This window comes from Oncorhynchus tshawytscha, linkage group LG22 (assembly GCF_018296145.1).
Source record: "Oncorhynchus tshawytscha isolate Ot180627B linkage group LG22, Otsh_v2.0, whole genome shotgun sequence".
In the NCBI taxonomy this organism is placed as follows: domain Eukaryota; kingdom Metazoa; phylum Chordata; class Actinopteri; order Salmoniformes; family Salmonidae; genus Oncorhynchus; species Oncorhynchus tshawytscha.
The window spans coordinates 43,415,722-43,436,337 of record NC_056450.1 but is presented as its reverse complement, the minus strand read 5'-3'; the positions used below and the strand labels follow the sequence as shown (position 1 = coordinate 43,436,337).

General features: G+C 47.6%; 1 protein-coding gene across 1 annotated transcript in view; it reads left to right on the top strand.

The window, feature by feature from the left end:
• The window catches only part of LOC112241444 (FYVE, RhoGEF and PH domain-containing protein 1), a 161,868-nt gene that overhangs the window by 133,369 nt on the left and 7,883 nt on the right, over nt 1–20,616 (top strand). The window contains exons 9-14 of the mRNA XM_042304320.1: nt 548–694; nt 1,286–1,458; nt 1,618–1,750; nt 5,193–5,321; nt 6,835–6,993; nt 7,406–7,552. Of these exons, the coding sequence (XP_042160254.1) occupies nt 548–694; nt 1,286–1,458; nt 1,618–1,750; nt 5,193–5,321; nt 6,835–6,993; nt 7,406–7,552 (888 nt within the window). The remainder of the gene's footprint in view (nt 1–547; nt 695–1,285; nt 1,459–1,617; nt 1,751–5,192; nt 5,322–6,834; nt 6,994–7,405; nt 7,553–20,616) is intronic.

The following is a 20,616-nucleotide window of genomic DNA, read 5'->3' as shown; positions in this document are numbered from 1 at the left end:
TCAACATTATATTCTGCATAGTGATCTCTTTCAACAGTATATTCTGTATAGTGTTCTCCTTTAACAGTATATTCTGCATAGTGATCTCCTTCAACAGTGTCTTCTGCATAGTGTTATACCTAATCTGTATTTTCTCAGCAAATATATCTGAATGAATTTGAATAAGACTGATTACTCAGAGTACCCTGTGGTTTTAAGCAGTGAGTAGGATCTTAATTTGAGCCAGTTTTCTACAGCAGCAACAGAAAATGTGATTTATTATGTGGATTATAATTCATGGACATTCTTGTAGAAGTTGATACATTTTTTCATTTTAGCAAATCAAGTCTGTAACTTGAAAGTGGAAATTACAAACTTTAGAAACATTTTTAAAATTCAAATACACTACAAATTTGCATTTCCTGCCAGGCAGGAAAATTCTCAGCAAAAAAAAAAAAATGAGTGATCAAATTACGATCCTACATCTGTAGATGTGCGAAAGTGCACTGTGCAAAGGCTTTTTGTTCCCTTGCGCAGCACATTGACATCCTGTGTGTGTATCGTACAGGAGCGTATGCGTAAACTGCTGAAGGTGTATGAGTTGCTGGGAGGAGAGGAGGACATCGTTAACCCTACTAACGAACTCATCAAGGAGGGACACATCCTCAAACTGTCGGCTAAGAACGGCACCTCACAGGACAGATACCTCATCCTGGTGAGTGAGTCATTGTAACAGTGGGAGTGTGAAAATGGCAAAGCTGTTGATACGTTGGGGCGAACACTGTTCACTGCTTGAAATCATGTTGTGATTTATGTTGTGAATCTAAAATGCAACTAGGGCTACATCTCTCTCTCCCCCTCTCTCTCTCTCTCTCTCTCTCTCTCTCTCTCTCTCTCTTTCCCTTTCTTCACCTCTCTCTCTCTCTCTCTGTCTCCCCCTCGCTCTCTCTTTCTGTCTCCCTCTCTTTCCCTTTCTTCACCTCTCTCTCTCTCTCTCTCTCTCTCTCTCCTCTCTCTCTCTCTCTTTCCCTTTCTTCACCTCTCTCTCTCTCTCTCCCCCTCTCTCTCTCCCTCTCTCTCTCTCTCTCTCTCTCTCTCTCTCTCTCTTCTCTTTCCTTTCTTCACCTCTCTCTCTCTCTCTCTCTCTGTCTCCCCCTCTCTCTCTCTCTCTCTCTCTCTCTCTCTCTCTCTCTCCCCCCCTCTCTCTCTCTCTCTCTCTCTCCCCCTCTCTCTCTCTCTCTCTCTCTCTTTCCCTTTCTTCACCTCTCTCTCTCTCTCTCTGTCTCCCCCCTCTCTCTCTCTGCAGTTCAATGATAGGTTATTGTACTGCGTCCCTAAACTGAGGTTGATTGGTCAGAAGTTTGGGGTGAGGGCCAGGATTGATGTGGATGGGATGGAGCTGAAGGAGAGCAGCAGTATTAACGTTCCCAGGACCTTCCTGGTGTCTGGGAAACAGCGCTCACTAGAGCTCCAGGCCAGGTGAGGGCAGCGCATTCTCTTCCTCTATCTTGAATTAGAGGCTTTTCAGTTGTTACATGTAAAAAACATTTTTTTAAATAATCTCTGCTTTTAGCAATGGACACATTTCACATTTCGCAATTAATATTTAACTCAAAGCCATTTGTCTATTGTGAGTAGGACTGAAGAAGAGAAGAGAGATTGGATCCAAGCTATCCAGGCCACTATCCAAAGACATGAACAGACGCTTGCCACGTTCCACCATCTCAACTGTTCTCTCCGAGATGAGGACTACACTCCTCCCAACTCACCTGTAAGATACTATATTGCCCCTAACCCCTAACCCCTAGCCCATAACCCCTAGCCCTAACCCCTAGCCCTAACCCCTAACCCCTAGCCCCTAGGACTACACTCCTCCCAACTCACCTATAAGATACTATATTGCCCCTAACCCCTAGCCCATAACCCCTAGCCCATAACCCCTAGCCCTAAACCCCTAACCCCTACTCCCTAGCCCATAACCCCTAGCCCTAACCCCTAGCCCCTAGCCCCTAACCTCTAGGACTCCACTCATCCTAACTGACCAGTAAGATATTATTCTACCCCTAAACCCTAGCCCCTAGTCCCTAGCCCCTAGTCTCTAATCCCTAGCCCTTAGTCCCTAGTCTCTAGCCCCTAGCCCTTGGTCCATAGTCCCTAACCACTAGAACTACACTCCCTCTCCCCTAGCCACTAACCTTAGCATAACCCCTAGCCACTAACCCCAGCATAACCCCTAGCCCCTAACCCTTAGTCCCTAGCCCCTAGTCCCTAACCCTTAGTCCCTAGCCCCTAGTCTCTAATCCCTAGCCCTTAGTCTATAGTCCCTAACCACTAGAACTACACTCCCTCTCCCCTAGCCACTAACCTCAGCATAACCCCTAGCCCCTAGTCCCGAACCCTTAGCCCCTAGTCCCTAGCCCCTAGTCCTTAACCCTTAGTCCCTAGTCCCTAGCCCCTAGTCTCTAATCCCTAGTCCTTAGTCCAATCCCTAGCCCTTAGTCCATAGTCCCTAACCACTAGAACTACCTCAGCATAACCCCATACCCTAGCCACTAACCCCAGCATTTCCCCTAGCCCCTAAACCCAGCATAACCACTAACCCCAGCATAACCCCTAGCCCCTAACCCCAGCATAACCCCTAGCCACTAACCCCAGCAGTATCCCCTAGCCACTAACCCCAGCATAACACCTAGCCCCTAACCCCTAGCCTCTACCCCTAACCCCTAGCCTCTACCCCTAACCCCTAACCCCTGGCCACTAACCCCTAGTCCCTAACCCCTAGTCCCTAACCCATAGTCCCTAACCCCTAGGCCCTAGCCACTAGGATAACACTCCTACAACTCACCTGTAAGATACAATACACCCCCTAGCCCCTCCAACTCACCTGTAGGTTCTGACCCCAGCATAACCCCTAGCCTCTGACCTCAGCATAACCTTTTGCCTCTGACCCCAGCATAACCCCTAGGTTCTGACACCAGCATAACCCCTAGCCTCTGACCCCAGTATAACCCCTAGCCTCTGACCCCAGTATAACCCCTAGCCTCTGTTCCCAGCATAACCCCTAGCCTCTGTTCCCAGCATAACCCCTGGCCCCCAGGCTCTGACCCCAGTATGGCCCCTAGGCTCTGACCCCAGTATGGCCCCTGGCTCTGACCCCAGCATAACCCCTAGGCTCTGACCCCAGTATGGCCCCTAGGCTCTGACCCCAGCATAACCCCTGGCCCCTAGGCTCTGCCTCTGACCCCAGTATGGCCCCTAGGTTCTGACCCCAGCATAACCCCTAGCCTCTGACCTCAGCAAAACCTTTTGCCTCTAACCCCAGCATAACCCCTAGGCTCTGACCCCAGTATGGCCCCTAGGCTCTGACCCCAGCATAACCCCTGGCCTCTAGGCTCTGACCCCAGTATAGACCCCAGTATAACCCCTAGCCTCTGACCCCAGCATAACTGTTTGCCTCTGACCCCAGTATAACCCCTAGGTTCTGACCCCAACATAACCTCTGACCTCAGCATAACTTTTTGCCTCTAACCCCAGCATAACCCCTAGGTTCTGATCCCAGTATAACCCCTAGGCTCTGACCCCAGTATAACCCCTAGGCTCTGACCCCAGTATAACCCCTAGGCTCTGACCCCAGTATAACCCCTAGGCTCTGACCCCCCCTAGTATAACCCCTAGGTTCTGACCCCAGTATAACCCCTAGCCTCTGACCCCAGTATAACCCCTAGGCTCTGACCCCAGTACCCCAGTATAACCCCTAGGCTCTGACCCCAGTATAACCCCTAGCCTCTGACCCCAGTATAACCCCTAGGTTCTGACCCCAGTATAACCCCTAGGCTCTGACCCCAGTATAACCCCTAGGTTCTGACCCTAGTATAACCCCTAGGCTCTGACACCAGTATAACCCCTAGGCTCTGACCCCAGTATAACCCCTAGGCTCTGACCCCAGTATAACCCCTAGGCTCTGACCCCAGTATAACCCCCCAGTAACCCCCTGGCCCCTAGCCTCTGACCCCAGTATAACCCCTAGGCTCTGACCCCAGTATAACCCCTAGGCTCTGACCCCAGTATAACCCCTAGGCTCTGACCCCAGTATAACCCCTAGCCTCTGACCCTAGTATAACCCCTAGGCTCTGACCCTAGTATAACCCCTTGGCTCTGACCCCAGTATAACCCCTAGCCTCTGACCCTAGTATAACCCCTAGGCTCTGACCCCAGTATAACCCCTAACCTCTGACCCCAGTATAACCCCCTAGCCTCTGACCTCAGCTCTGACCCCAGTCTGACCCCAGTATAACCCCTAGGCTCTGACCCCAGTATAACCCCTAGCCTCTGACCCCAGTATAACCCCTAGCCTCTGTTCCCAGCATAACCCCTAGCCTCTGTTCCCAGCATAACCCCTGGCCCCCAGGCTCTGACCCCAGTATGGCCCCTGGCTCTGACCCCAGCATAACCCCTAGGCTCTGACCCCAGTATGGCCCCTAGGCTCTGACCCCAGTATGGCCCCTAGGCTCTGACCCCAGCATAACCCCTGGCCCCTAGGCTCTGACCCCAGTATGGCCCCTAGGCTCTGACCCCAGCATAACCCCTGGCTGGCCCCTAGCCTCTGACCCCAGTATGGCCCCTAGGTTCTGACCCCAGCATAACCCCTAGCCTCTGACCTCAGCAAAACCTTTTGCCTCTAACCCCAGCATAACCCCTAGGCTCTGACCCCAGTATGGCCCCTAGGCTCTGACCCCAGCATAACCCCTGGCCTCTAGGCTCTGACCCCAGTATAGACCCCAGTATAACCCCTAGGCTCTGACCCCAGTATAACCCCTAACCTCTGACCCTAGTATAAGCCCTCTACCTTACTTTATTAACACTATTCAATTCAACTCTTTAGCTTCTGAAATGTCTCCATCTGTGAGATCATATTTTATTTCTCCCCATCTCTGTTTCTCTCTCTATATATCTCTCTCTCTCTCTCTGTCTCTGTCTCTCTCTATGTCTCTGTCTCTCTATGTCTCTGTCTCTCTGTCTCTGTCTCTCTATGTCTCTGTCTCTCTCTGTCTTTGTCTCTCTCTCTGTCTCTCTATGTCTCTGTCTCTCTATGTTTCTGTCTCTGTCTCTCTGTCTCTCTATGTCTCTGTCTCTGTCTCTCTGTCTCTCTATGTCTCTGTCTCTCTCTATGTCTCTGTCTCTCTCCTCTGTTCATCTCTTCTCTTCTCTCTCAGAACTGTAATGAGCTGGGGAAGCGTGCCCCCACTCCGATCCGTGAGAAGGAGGTGACTCTGTGTATGAAGTGCCAGGAGCCGTTCAACTCCATCACCAAGAGACGCCACCACTGCAAGGCCTGTGGACACGTACGTTTCCAATCAAATCATGATGTTATGTACATGTGACACGTACGTCTCCAATCAAATCATGATGTTATGTACATGTGACCAGATTGTCAGTCGGTCTAATGCTGAAGAATTAGACACAATTCAATATTAAAAACTCTTGATTTAAAGAGTGTTATTTTTTTCTCCTGTTATTTTGAATACTTTTTAGTCAGTAGTTCTCAAAGTTGGGCTCACAGGCCAAAATTGGTCCCCAAGAATTGTGTACTATGTCACGTATGTGCAGATACAGTGTGTGCACCACGCCATTGCTTTCTCTCTCACTCTGTTGTGTGTGCATCATTGGTGCGGCTGGCTTCCGGGTTGGATGCGCGCTGTGTTAAGAAGCAGTGCGGCTTGGTTGGGTTGTGTATCGGAGGACGCATGACTTTCAACCTTCGTCTCTCCGGAGCCCGTACGGGAGTTGTAGCAATGAAACAAGATAGTAGCTACTAAACAATTGGATACCACGAAATTGGGGAGAAAAAGGGGTAAAATAAAAAATATAAAAAATAATTAAGAGTTTTTAATTTTGAGTAATATTGAGCTTCTTCTGATGTTCATGTGGTTTTTGGCTGTACCTTGTGTCTGATTCTCTCACTGGTTGAAACGCTGTCCCCTCACATCTAACACTGTCCCTTCCCCTCCACCCCCCAGCCAGAGAACTCCTCCCCTCCAGCCCCAGCCAGAGAACTCCTCCCCTCCACCCCCAGCCAGAGAACTCCTCCCCTCCAGCCAGAGAACTCCCCCCTCCACCCCCAGCCAGAGAACTCCTCCCCTCCAGCCAGAGAACTCCTCCCCTCCACCCCCAGCCAGAGAACTCCTCCCCCCCAGCCAGAGAACTCCTCCCCTCCACCCCAGCCAGAGAACTCCTCCCCTACAGCCAGAGAACTCCTCCCCTCCACCCCAGACAGAAACCTCCTCCCCCCCAGCCAGAGAGCTCCTCCCCTCCACCCTCAGCCAGAGACCTCCTCCCCTCCAGACAGCGAACTCCTCCCCTCCACCCTCAGCCAGAAACCTCCCCCCTCCAGACAGCGAACTCCTCCCCTCCACCCTCAGCCAGAGAACTCCTCCCCTCCAGCCAGAGAACTCCTCCCCTCCAGCCAGAGAGCTCCTCCCCTCCATCCCCAGCCAGAGAACTCCTCCCCTCCAGGCAGAGAACTCCTCCCCTCCAGCCAGAGAACTCCTCCCCTCCAGCCAGAGAGCTCCTCCACTCCACCCCCAGCCAGAGAACTCCTCCCCTCCAGCCAGAGAACTCCTCCGCTCCAGCCAGAGAACTTCTCCCCTCCAGCCAGAGAGCTCCTCCCCTCCACCCCCAGCCAAAGAACTCCTCCCCCAGCCAGAGAACTCCTACCCCTCCAGCCAGAGAACCTCCCCTCCAGCCAGAGAACTCCTCCCCTCCAGCTAGAGAACTCCTCCCCTCCACCCCCAGCCAGAGAACTCCTCCCCCTCCAGCCAGAGAAATCCTCCCCTAAATATTCTCTGTCTTTTCCAGGTGGTGTGTGGAAAGTGTTCAGAGTTCAGGGCCCGTCTGCTCTACGACAACAACAGGGCTAACAGGGTGTGCATCGCCTGCTACACCACCCTAGTGGGGGTTCCCCCCTCCCCCGCCAGTCTGACAAGCAGCGCATACAGAAGACGGTCAATATTAGAGGTATGTAGCAGATCCTGACTGCTGTAGAACGGTTAAAGGAGAGGCCAGAGATAGTATATATAGGTAAGATAACAGAACCTCTATAAAAACAGATACTTCAGAAGGTTCTGCTATAGGTTCTGCTAAGATATACCAAGGACATGCATTTATGTCAAATACTTTTCTACATTTTTTAACTGTAGTTGAGAAGTAAAAGACAGGAGTAATGTAGTATACTGGTGTGTGTGTGTGTGTGTGTGTGTGTGTGTGTGTGTGTGTGTGTGTGTGTGTGTGTGTGTGTGTGTGTGTGTGTGTGTGTGTGTGTGTGTCATATCTAATGAAACGGAGTGTTCTGTAATGCTGTGTGTGTGTGTGTGTGTGTGTGTGTGTGTGTGTGTGTGTGTGTGTGTGTGTGTGTGTGTGTGGTCTACAGAAACAGGCGTCGGTGGCAGCAGAGAACAGTGTGATGTGTAGCTTCCTCCACCACATGGAGAAGGGAGCAGGCAGAGGCTGGCAGAAAGCCTGGTTTGTCATCCCAGAGAATGAACCACTGGTGCTGTACATATACGGTGCTCCTCAGGTGAGATGACCTGTTATTAGCCCCTATTAACCTGTTATCAGCCCCTATTAACCTGTTATTACACCCCTATTAACCTGTTATAACACCCCCTATTAACCTGTTATAACACCCCTATTAACCTGTTATAACACCCCTATTAACCTGTTATAACACCCCTATTAACCTGTTATTACACCCCTATTAACCTGTTATAACACCCCTATTAACCTGTTATAACACCCCTATTAACCTGTTATAACACCCCTATTAACCTGTTATTACACCCCTATTAACCTTTTATAACACCCCCTATTAACCTGTTATAACACCCCTATTAACCTGTTATAACACCCCTATTAACCTGTTATTACACCCCTATTAACCTGTTATAACACCCCTATTAACCTGTTATTACACCCCTATTAACCTGTTATAACACCCCTATTAACCTGTTATTACACCCCTATTAACCTGTTATAACACCCCTATTAACCTGTTATAACACCCCTATTAACCTGTTATAACACCCTATTAACCTGTTATAACACCCCTATTAACCTGTTATAACACCCTATTAACCTGTTATAACACCCCTATTAACCTGTTATTACACCCCTATTAACCTGTTATAACACCCCTATTAACCTGTTATAACATCCCTAACAACCTGTTATAACACCCCTATTAACCTGTTATTACACCCCTATTAACCTGTTATAACACCCCTATTAACCTGTTATAACACCCCTATTAACCTGTTATAACACCCCTATTAACCTGTTATAACACCCTATTAACCTGTTATAACACCCCTATTAACCTGTTATAACACCCATATTAACCTGTTATAACACCCCCTATTAACCTGCTATAACACCCCTATTAACCTGTTATAACACCCCTATTAACCTGTTATAACACCCCTATTAACCTGTTATTACACCCCTATTAACCTGTTATAACACCCCTATTAACCTGTTATAACACCCCTATTAACCTGTTATTAAACCCCTATTAACCTGTTATTACACCCCTATTGACCTGTTATTACAGGTGTTAGACTGGTGTTAGACTGCTGTTAGACTTATTAGACTGGTGTTAGACTTATTAGACTGGTGTTAGACTGTTGTCAGACTTGTCAGACTGTTATCGGACTGTTGTTAGACTGTTGGCAGACTGTTGTTAGACTGGTGTTAGACTTGTTAGACTGGTGTTAGACTGGTGTTAGACTTGTTAGACTGGTGTTGGACTTGTTAGACTGGTTAGACTTGTTAGACTTGTTAGACTGGTTAGACTTGTTAGACTGGTTAGACTGGTGTTAGACTTGTTAGACTGTTGCAGACTTGTTAGACTGTTGTCAGACCGCTGATAGACTATTGTTAGACCGCTGATAGACCGCTGATAGACCGCTGATAGACTATTGTTAGACCGCTGATAGACCGTTGATAGACCGTTGATAGACCGCTGATAGACTATTGTTAGACCGCTGATGGACTATTGTTAGACCGCTGATAGACTATTGTTAGACCGCTGATAGACCGCTGATAGACTATTGTTAGACCGCTGATAGACTATTGTTAGACCGCTGATAGACCGCTGATAGACTGTTGATAGACCGCCGATAGACTGTTGATAGACCGCTGATATACCGCTGATAAACCGCTGATAGACTGTTGATAGACCGTTGATAGACTATTGTTAGACCGCTGATAGACCACTGATAGACCGTCGATAGACCGCTGATAGACTATTGTTAGACCGCTGATAGACCGTTGATAGACCGTTGATAGACCGCTGATAGACCGCTGATAGACCGCTGATAGACTATTGTTAGACCGCTGATAGGCTATTGTTAGACCGCTGATAGACCGCTGATAGACTGTTGATAGGCCGTTGATAGACCGCTGATAGACTGCTGATAGACCGCTGATAGACCGTTGATAGACCACTGATGGACTGTTGATAGACCGCTGATAGACCGCTGATAGACCGTTGATAGACTATTGTTAGACCGCTGATAGACCACTGATAGACCGTCGATAGACCGTTGATAGACCGCTGATAGACTATTGTTAGACCGCTGATAGACCGCTGATAGACCGTCGATAGACCGCTGATAGACCGCTGATAGACCATTGATAGACCGTTGATAGACCGTTGATAGACCGCTGATAGACTATTGTTAGACCGCTGATGGACTATTGTTAGACCGCTGATAGACTATTGTTAAACCGCTGATAGACCGCTGATAGACTGTTGATAGACCGTTGATAGACCGCTGATAGACTGCTGATAGACCGCTGATAGACCGCTGATGGACTGTTGATAGACCGCTGATAGACTGTTGGTAGACCGCTGATAGACCGCTGATAGACTATTGTTAGACCGCTGATGGACTATTGTTAGACCGCTGATAGACTATTGTTAGACCGCTGATAGACCGCTGATAGACTGTTGATAGACCGCTGATAGACCGTTGATAGACCGCTGATAGACTGCTGATAGACCGCTGATAGACCTCTGGTAGACTGTTGATAGACCGCTGATAGACCGCTGATAGACCGCTGATAGACCGTTGATAGACCGTTGTTAAACCGTTGATAGACCGCTGATAGACCGCTGATAGACTGTTGATAGACCGCTGATAGACCGCTGTTAAACCGTTGATAGACCGCTGATAGACCGCTGATAGACCGCTGATAGACCGCTGTTAGACCGTTGTTAAACCGTTGATAGACCGCTGATAGACCGTTGTTAAACCGTTGATAGACCTCTGATAGACTGTTGTTAAACCGTCGATAGACCGCTGATAGACTATTGTTAGACCGCTGATAGACCGCTGATAGACCGTCGATAGACCGCTGATAGACCGTTGATAGACCGCTGATAGACCGCTGATAGACTATTGTTAGACCGCTGATAGACCGTTGATAGACCGTTGATAGACCGCTGATAGACTATTGTTAGACCGCTGATGGACTATTGTTAGACCGCTGATAGACTATTGTTAGACCGCTGATAGACCGCTGATAGACTGTTGATAGACCGCTGATAGACCGTTGATAGACCGCTGATAGACTGCTGATAGACTATTGTTAGACCGTTGTTAAACCGCTGATAGACCGCTGATAGACTGCTGATAGACCTCTGATAGACCGCTGATAGACCGCTGATAGACTGTTGCTAGACCATTGTTAAACCGTTGATAGACCGCTGATAGACCGCTGATAGACTGTTGATAGACTGTTGATAGAATGTTGTTAAACCGTTGATAGACCGCTGATAGACCGCTGATAGACCGTTGGTAAACCGTTGATAGACCGCTGATAGACCGTTGATAGACCGCTGATAGATCGCTGATAGACCGTTAGACCGTGTTAAACCGTTGTTAAACCATTGTTAGACCGCTGATAGACCGTTGATAGACCGCTGATTTTCCGATAGACCGCCGCTGATAGACCGCTGATGGACTGTTGATGGACTGTTGATAGACCGCTGTAGACCGTTGTTAAACCGTTGATAGACCGCTGATAGACCGTTGTTAAACCGCTGATAGACCGCTGATAGACCGTTGATAGACCGTTGATAGACCGCTGATAGACTATTGTTAGACCGCTGATGGACTATTGTTAGACCGCTGATAGACTATTGTTAGACCGCTGATAGACCGCTGATAGACTGTTGATAGACCGCTGATAGACTGTTGGTAGACCGCTGATAGACTGCTGATAGACTGCTGATAGACAATTGTTAGACCGTTGTTAAACCGCTGATAGACCGCTGATAGACCTCTGATAGAATGTTGCTAGACCGCTGATAGACCGCTGATAGACTGTTGCTAGACCATTGTTAAACCGTTGATAGACCGCTGATAGACCGCTGATAGACTGTTGATAGAATGTTGTTAAACCGTTGATAGACCGCTGATAGACCGCTGATAGACCGTTGTTAAACCGTTGATAGACCGCTGTTAGACCGTTATTAAACCGTTGTTAAACCGTTGTTAAACCGCTGATAGACCGCTGACCGCTGATAGACCGCTGATTTTCCGATAGACCGCTGATAGACCGCTGATAGACCGCTGATAGACTGTTGATAGACCGCTGTTGATAGACCGCTGTAGACCGTTGTTAAACCGTTGATAGACCGCTGATAGACCGCTGATAGACCGTTGTTAAACCGCTGATAGGCCGTTGATAGACCGTTGATAGACTATTGTTAGACCGCTGATAGACCACTGATAGACCGTCGATAGACCGTTGATAGACCGCTGATAGACTATTGTTAGACCGCTGATAGACCGCTGATAGACCGCTGATAGACCGCTGATAGACCGCTGATAGACCGTTGATAGACCGCTGATAGACCGCTGATAGACTATTGTTAGACCGCTGATAGACCGTTGATAGACCGTTGATAGACCGCTGATAGACTATTGTTAGACCGCTGATGGACTATTGTTAGACCGCTGATAGACTATTGTTAAACCGCTGGTAGACCGCTGATAGACTGTTGATAGACCGTTGATCGACCGCTGATCGACCGCTGATAGACTGCTGATAGACCGCTGATAGACCATTGATCGACCGCTGATGGACTGTTGACAGACCGCTGATAGACTGTTGATAGACCGCTGATAGAATGTTGATAGACCGCTGATAGACCACTGATAGACTGTTGCTAGACCATTGTTAAACCGTTGATAGACCGCTGATAGACCGCTGATAGACTGTTGATAGACTGTTGATAGAATATTGTTAAACCGTTGATAGACCGCTGATAGACCGCTGATAGACCGCTGTTAAACCGTTGATAGACCGCTGATAGACCGTTGTTAAACCGTTGATAGACCACTGATAGACTGTTGTTAAACCGTTGATAGACCGCTGATAGACCGCTGATAGACCGCTGATAGACCGCTGATAGACCGGTGTTAGACCGTTGTTAAACCGTTGTTAAACCGTTGATAGACCGCTGATAGACCGTTGATAGACCGCTGATTTTCCGCTGATAGACCGTTGATAGACCGCTGATAGACCGCTGATAGACCGTTGTTAAACCGTTGATAGACCGCTGATAGACCGTTGTTAAACCGCTGATAGACCGTTGATAGACCGCTGATAGACCGTTGTTAAACCGCTGATAGACCGTTGATAGACCGTTGATAGACCGTTGATAGACTGTTGATAGACCGCTGATAGACCATTGATAGACCGCTGATAGACCGTTGATAGACCGCTGATAGACCGTTGATAAAACGTTGTTAAACCGTTGATAGACCGCTGATAGACCGCTGATAGACTGTTGATAGACTGTTGTTAAACCGTTGATAGACCGCTGATAGACCGCTGATAGACCGCTGTTAGACCGTTGTTAAACCGTTGATAGACCGCTGATAGACCGTTGTTAAACCGTTGATAGACCGCTGATAGACTGTTGTTAAACCGTTGATAGACCGTTGATAGACCGCTGATTTTCCACTGATAGACCGTTGATAGACCGCTGATAGACCGCTGATAGACCGTTGTTAAACCGTTGATAGACCACTGATAGACTGTTGATAGACCGCTGTAGACCGTTGTTAAACCGTTGATAGACCGCTGATAGACCGCTGATAGACCGCTGTTAGACCGTTGTTAAACCGTTGATAGACCGCTGATAGACCGTTGTTAAACCGTTGATAGACCGCTGATAGACTGTTGTTAAACCGTTGATAGACCGTTGATAGACCGCTGATTTTCCGCTGATAGACCGTTGATAGACCGCTGATAGACCGCTGATAGACCGCTGATAGACCGTTGTTAGACCGCTGATAGACTATTGTTAAACCGCTGATAGACCGCTGATAGACTGTTGATAGACCGTTGATAGACCGCTGATCGACCGCTGATAGACTGCTGATAGACCGCTGATAGACCATTGATCGACCGCTGATGGACTGTTGACAGACCGCTGATAGACTGTTGATAGACCGCTGATAGACTATTGTTAGACCGTTGTTAAACCGCTGATAGACCGCTGATAGACCTCTGATAGAATGTTGATAGACCGCTGATAGACCACTGATAGACTGTTGCTAGACCATTGTTAAACCGTTGATAGACCGCTGATAGACCGCTGATAGACTGTTGATAGACTGTTGATAGACCGCTGTAGACCGTTGTTAAACCGTTGATAGACCGCTGATAGACCGCTGATAGACCGTTGTTAAACCGCTGATAGGCCGCTGATAGACCGTTGATAGACTATTGTTAGACCGCTGATAGACCACTGATAGACCGTCGATAGACCGTTGATAGACCGCTGATAGACTATTGTTAGACCGCTGATAGACCGCTGATAGACCGTCGATAGACCGCTGATAGACCGCTGATAGACCGTTGATAGACCGTTGATAGACCGTTGATAGACCGCTGATAGACCGCTGATAGACTATTGTTAGACCGCTGATAGACCGTTGATAGACTGCTGATAGACTATTGTTAGACCGCTGATGGACTATTGTTAGACCGCTGATAGACTATTGTTAAACCGCTGGTAGACCGCTGATAGACTGTTGATAGACCGTTGATCGACCGCTGATAGACCGCTGATAGACCGTTGATAGACCGCTGATGGACTGTTGATAGACCGCTGATAGACCTCTGATAGAATGTTGATAGACCGCTGATAGACCACTGATAGACTGTTGCTAGACCATTGTTAAACCGTTGATAGACCGCTGATAGACCGCTGATAGACTGTTGATAGAATATTGTTAAACCGTTGATAGACCGCTGATAGACCGCTGATAGACCGCTGTTAGACTGTTGTTAAACCGTTGATAGACCGTTGTTAAACCGCTGATAGACCGTTGATAGACCGTTGTTAAACCGTTGATAGACTGTTGATAGACCGCTGATAGACCGTTGATAGACAGCTGATAGACCGCTGATAGACTGTTGATAGACTGTTGATAGACTGTTGTTAAACCGTTGATAGACTGTTGATAGACCGCTGATAGACCATTGATAGACCGCTGATAGACCACTGATAGACTGTTGCTAGACCATTGTTAAACCGTTGATAGACCGCTGATAGACCGCTGATAGACTGTTGATAGAATATTGTTAAACCGTTGATAGACCGCTGATAGACCGCTGATAGACCGCTGTTAAACCGTTGATAGACCGCTGATAGACCGTTGTTAAACCGTTGATAGACCACTGATAGACTGTTGCTAGACCATTGTTAAACTGTTGATAGACCGCTGATAGACCGCTGATAGACTGTTGATAGAATATTGTTAAACCGTTGATAGACCGCTGATAGACCGCTGATAGACCGCTGTTAAACCGTTGATAGACCGCTGATAGACCGTTGTTAAACCGTTGATAGACCGCTGATAGACCGCTGTTAAACCGTTGATAGACCGCTGATAGACCGTTGATAGACCGCTGATAGACCGCTGATAGACCGCTGATAGACCGCTGATAGACCGGTGTTAGACCGTTGTTAGACCGTTGTTAAACCGCTGATAGACCGCTGATAGACCGCTGATAGACCGCTGATTTTCCGCTGATAGACCGTTGATAGACCGCTGATAGACCGTTGTTAAACCGTTGATAGACCGCTGATAGACCGTTGTTAAACCGCTGATAGACTGTTGATAGACCGCTGATAGACTGTTGATAGACCGCTGTTAGACCGTTGTTAAACCGCTGATAGACCGTTGATAGACCGCTGATAGACCGTTGTTAAACTGCTGATAGACCGTTGATAGACCGTTGATAGACTGTTGATAGACCGCTGATAGACCATTGATAGACCGCTGATAGACCGTTGATAGACCGCTGATAGACCGTTGATAGACGTTGATAAAACGTTGTTAAACCGTTGATAGACCGTTGATAGACCGCTGATAGACCGCTGATAGACCGTTGATAGACCGCTGATAGACCGTTGATAGACGTTGATAGACCGCTGATAGACAGCTGATAGACCGCTGATAGACCGTTGTTAAACCGCTTGATAGACCGCTGATAGACCGCTGATAGACTGTTGATAAACCGCTGTTAGACTGTTGTTAAACCGTTGATAGACCGTTGTTAAACCGCTGATAGACCGTTGATAGACCGTTGTTAAACCGTTGATAGACTGTTGATAGACCGCTGATAGACCGTTGATAGACAGCTGATAGACCGCTGATAGACTGTTGATAGACTGTTGATAGACTGTTGTTAAACCGTTGATAGACCGCTGATAGACCGCTGATAGACTGCTGTTAGACCGTTGTTAAACCGTTGATAGACCGCTGATAGACCGTTGTTAAACCGTTGATAGACCGCTGATAGACTGTTGTTAAACCGTTGATAGACCGTTGATAGACCGCTGATTTTCCGCTGATAGACCGTTGATAGACCGCTGATAGACCGCTGATAGACCGTTGTTAAACCGTTGATAGACCGCTGATAGACTGTTGATAGACTGTTGATAGACCGCTGTAGACCGTTGTTAAACCGTTGATAGACCGCTGATAGACCGCTGATAGACCGCTGTTAGACCGTTGTTAAACCGTTGATAGACCGCTGATAGACCGTTGTTAAACCGTTGATAGACCGCTGATAGACTGTTGTTAAACCGTTGATAGACCGTTGATAGACCGCTGATTTTCCGCTGATAGACCGTTGATAGACCGCTGATAGACCGCTGATAGACCGCTGATAGACCGTTGTTAGACCGCTGATAGACTATTGTTAAACCGCTGATAGACTGTTGATAGACCGTTGATAGACCGCTGATAGACCGTTGTTAAACCGCTGATAGACCGTTGATAGACCGCTGATGGACTGTTGATAGACCGCTGATAGACCGCTGGTAGACTGTTGATAGACCGCTGATAGACCGCTGATAGACTATTGTTAGACCGTTGTTAAACCGCTGATAGACCGGTGATAGACCTCTGATAGAATGTTGATAGACCGCTGATAGACCACTGATAGACTGTTGCTAGACCATTGTTAAACTGTTGATAGACCGCTGATAGACCGCTGATAGACTGTTGATAGACTGTTGATAGAATATTGTTAAACCGTTGATAGACCGCTGATAGACCGCTGATAGACTGTTGATAGACCGCTGTTAGACTGTTGTTAAACCGTTGATAGACCGCTGATAGACTGTTGTTAAACCGTTGAAGACCGCTGATAGACCGCTGATAGACCGTTGATAGACCGCTGATAGACCGCTGATAGACCGCTGTTAGACCGTTGTTAAACCGTTGTTAAACCGTTGATAGACCGCTGATAGACCGTTGATAGACCGCTGATTTTCCGCTGATAGACCGTTGATAGACCGCTGATAGACCGCTGATAGACCGTTGTTAAACCGTTGATAGACCGCTGATAGACCGTTGTTAAACCGCTGATAGACTGTTGATAGACCGCTGATAGACTGTTGATAGACCGCTGTTAGGCCGTTGTTAGACCGCTGATAGACCATTGATAGACCGCTGATAGACCGTTGTTAAACCGCTGATAGACCGTTGATAGACCGTTGATAGACCATTGATAGACCGCTGATAGACCGTTGATAGACCGCTGATAGACGTTGATAGACGCTGTTAAACCGTTGATAGACCGCTGATAGACCGTTGATAGACCGCTGATAGACCGCTGATAGACCGCTGATAGACCGTTGATAGACCGTTGTTAAACCGTTGATAGACCGCTGATAGACCGCTGATAGACCGTTGATTTTTCGCTGATAGACCGTTGATAGACCGCTGATAGACCGCTGATAGACCGTTGTTAAACCGTTGATAGACCGCTGATAGACCGTTGTTAAACCGCTGATAGACTGTTGATAGACCGCTGATAGACTGTTGATAGACCGCTGTTAGACCGTTGTTAGACCGCTTGATAGACCGCTGATAGAACCGTTGATAGACCGCTGATAGACCGTTGATAGACCGTTGATAGACCGTTGATAGACCGCTGATAGACCGCTGATAGACCGCTGATAGACCGTTGATAGACCGCTGATAGAACGTTGATAAAACGTTGTTAAACCGTTGATAGACCGCTGATAGACCGCTGATAGACCGTTGTTAAACCATTGATAGACCGCTGATAGACCGCTGATAGACCGCTGATAGACCATTGATAGACCGCTGATAGACCGTTGATAGACCGCTGATAGAACGCTGATAGACCGTTGATAGACCGCTGATAGACAGCTGATAGACCGCTGATAGACCGTTGTTAAACCATTGATAGACCGCTGATAGACCGCTGATAGACTGTTGATAGACAGCTGTTAGACTGTTGTTAAACCGTTGATAGACCGTTGTTAAACCGCTGATAGACCGTTGATAGACCGTTGTTAAACCGTTGATAGACTGTTGATAGACCGCTGATAGACCATTGATAGACCGCTGATAGACCGTTGATAGACCGCTGATAGACCGCTGATAGACTGTTGATAGACTGCTGTTAGACCGTTGTTAAACCGTTGATAGACCACTGATAGACTGCTGATAGACTGCTGTTAGACCGTTGATAGACCGCTGATAGACCGCTGATAGACTGCTGTTAGACCGTTGTTAAACCGTTGATAGACCGCTGATAGACCGTTGTTAAACCGTTGATAGACCGCTGATAGACTGTTGTTAAACCGTTGATAGACCGTTGATGGACCGCTGATTTTCCGCTGATAGACCGTTGATAGACCGCTGATAGACCGCTGATAGACTGCTGATAGACCGTTGTTAAACCGTTGATAGACCGCTGATAGACTGTTGATAGACTGTTGATAGACCGCTGTAGACCGTTGTTAAACCGTTGATAGACCGCTGATAGACTGTTGATAGACTGTTGGTAGAATATTGTTAAACCGTTGATAGACCGCTGATAGACCGCTGATAGACTGTTGATGGACCGCTGTTAGACTGTTGTTAAACCGTTGATAGACCGTTGATAGACCGCTGATAGACTGTTGATAGACCGCTGATAGACCGCTGGTAGACTGTTGATAGACCGCTGATAGACCGCTGATAGACTATTGTTAGACCGTTGTTAAACCGCTGATAGACCGCTGATAGACCACTGATAGACTGTTGCTAGACCATTGTTAAACCGTTGATAGACCGCTGATAGACTGTTGATAGACTGTTGATAGAATATTGTTAAACCGTTGATAGACCGCTGATAGACCGCTGATAGACTGTTGATAGACCGCTGTTAGACTGTTGTTAAACCGTTGATAGACCGTTGATAGACCGTTGTTAAACCGCTGATAGACCATTGATAGACCGTTGTTAAACCGTTGATAGACTGTTGATAGACCGCTGATAGACCATTGATAGACCGCTGATAGACCGTTGTTAGACCGCTGATAGACCGTTGATAGACCGTTGTTAAACCGTTGATAGACTGTTGATAGACCGCTGATAGACCATTGATAGACCGCTGATAGACCGTTGATAGACAGCTGATAGACTGCTGATAGACTGTTGATAGACTGTTGTTAAACCGTTGATAGACCGCTGATAGACCGCTGATAGACCGCTGTTAGACCGTTGTTAAACTGTTGATAGACCGCTGATAGACCGTTGTTAAACCGTTGATAGACCGCTGATAGACTGTTGTTAAACCGTTGATAGACCGTTGATAGACCGCTGATAGACCGCTGATAGACCGCTGATAGACCGCTGATAGACCGTTGATAGACCGTCGATAGACCGTTGATAGACCGCTGATAGACTGTTGATAGACTGTTGATAGACCATTGTTAAACCGTTGATAGACTGTTGTCAGACCGCTGATAGACTATTGTTAGACCGCTGATAGACCACTGATAGACCGTCGATAGACCGTTGATAGACCGCTGATAGACTATTGTTAGACCGCTGATAGACCGCTGATAGACCGTCGATAGACCGTTGATAGACCGCTGATAGACTGTTGATAGACTGTTGATAGACTGTTGTTAAACCGTTGATAGACCGCTGATAGACCGCTGATAGACCGTTGTTAAACCGTTGATAGACCGCTGTTAAACCGTTGATAGACCGCTGATAGACTGTTGATAGACCGCTGATAGACCGCTGTTAGACCGTTGTTAAACCGTTGATAGACTGTTGATAGACCGCTGATAGACTGTTGATAGACCGCTGTTAGACCGTTGTTAAACCGTTGTTAAACCATTGATAGACCGCTGATAGACCGTTGATAGACCGCTGATAGACCATTGATAGACCGCTGATAGACCGCTGTTAGACCGTTGTTAAACCGTTGTTAAACCGCTGATAGACCGTTGATAGACCGCTGATAGACCGCTGATAGACCGTTGATAGACCGCTGATAGACCGTTGTTAAACCGCTGATAGACCGTTGATAGACCGCTGATAGACCGTTGATAAACCGTTGTTAAACCGTTGATAGACCGTTGATAGACCGCTGATAGACCGCCGATAGACCGTTGATAGACCGCTTATAGACCGCCGATAGGCCGTTGATAGACTGCTGATAGACCGTTGATAGACCGCTGATAGACCGCCGATAGACCGTTGATAGACTGCTGATAGACCGTTGATAAACCGCTGATAGACCGCTGATAGACCGCTGATAGACCGTTGATAAACCGTTGATAGACTGCTGATAGACCGCTGATAGACCGCTGATAGACCGCCGATAGACTGCTGATAGACTGCTGATAAACTATTTATAGACCGCTGATAGACTATTGATAGACTGTTGATAGACCGCTGATAGACCGCCGATAGACCGTTGATAGACTGCTGATAGACCGTTGATAAACCGCTGATAGACCGCTGATAGACCGTTGATAAACCGTTGTTAAACCGTTGATAGACCGTTGATAGACCGCTGATAGACCGCCGATAGACCGTTGATAGACTGCTGATAGACCGTTGATAAACCGCTGATAGACCGCTGATAGACCGCTGATAGACCGTTGATAAACCGTTGTTAAACCGTTGATAGACCGTTGATAGACCGCTGATAGACCGCCGATAGACCGTTGATAGACCGCTTATAGACCGCCGATAGACCGTTGATAGACTGCTGATAGACCGTTGATAGACC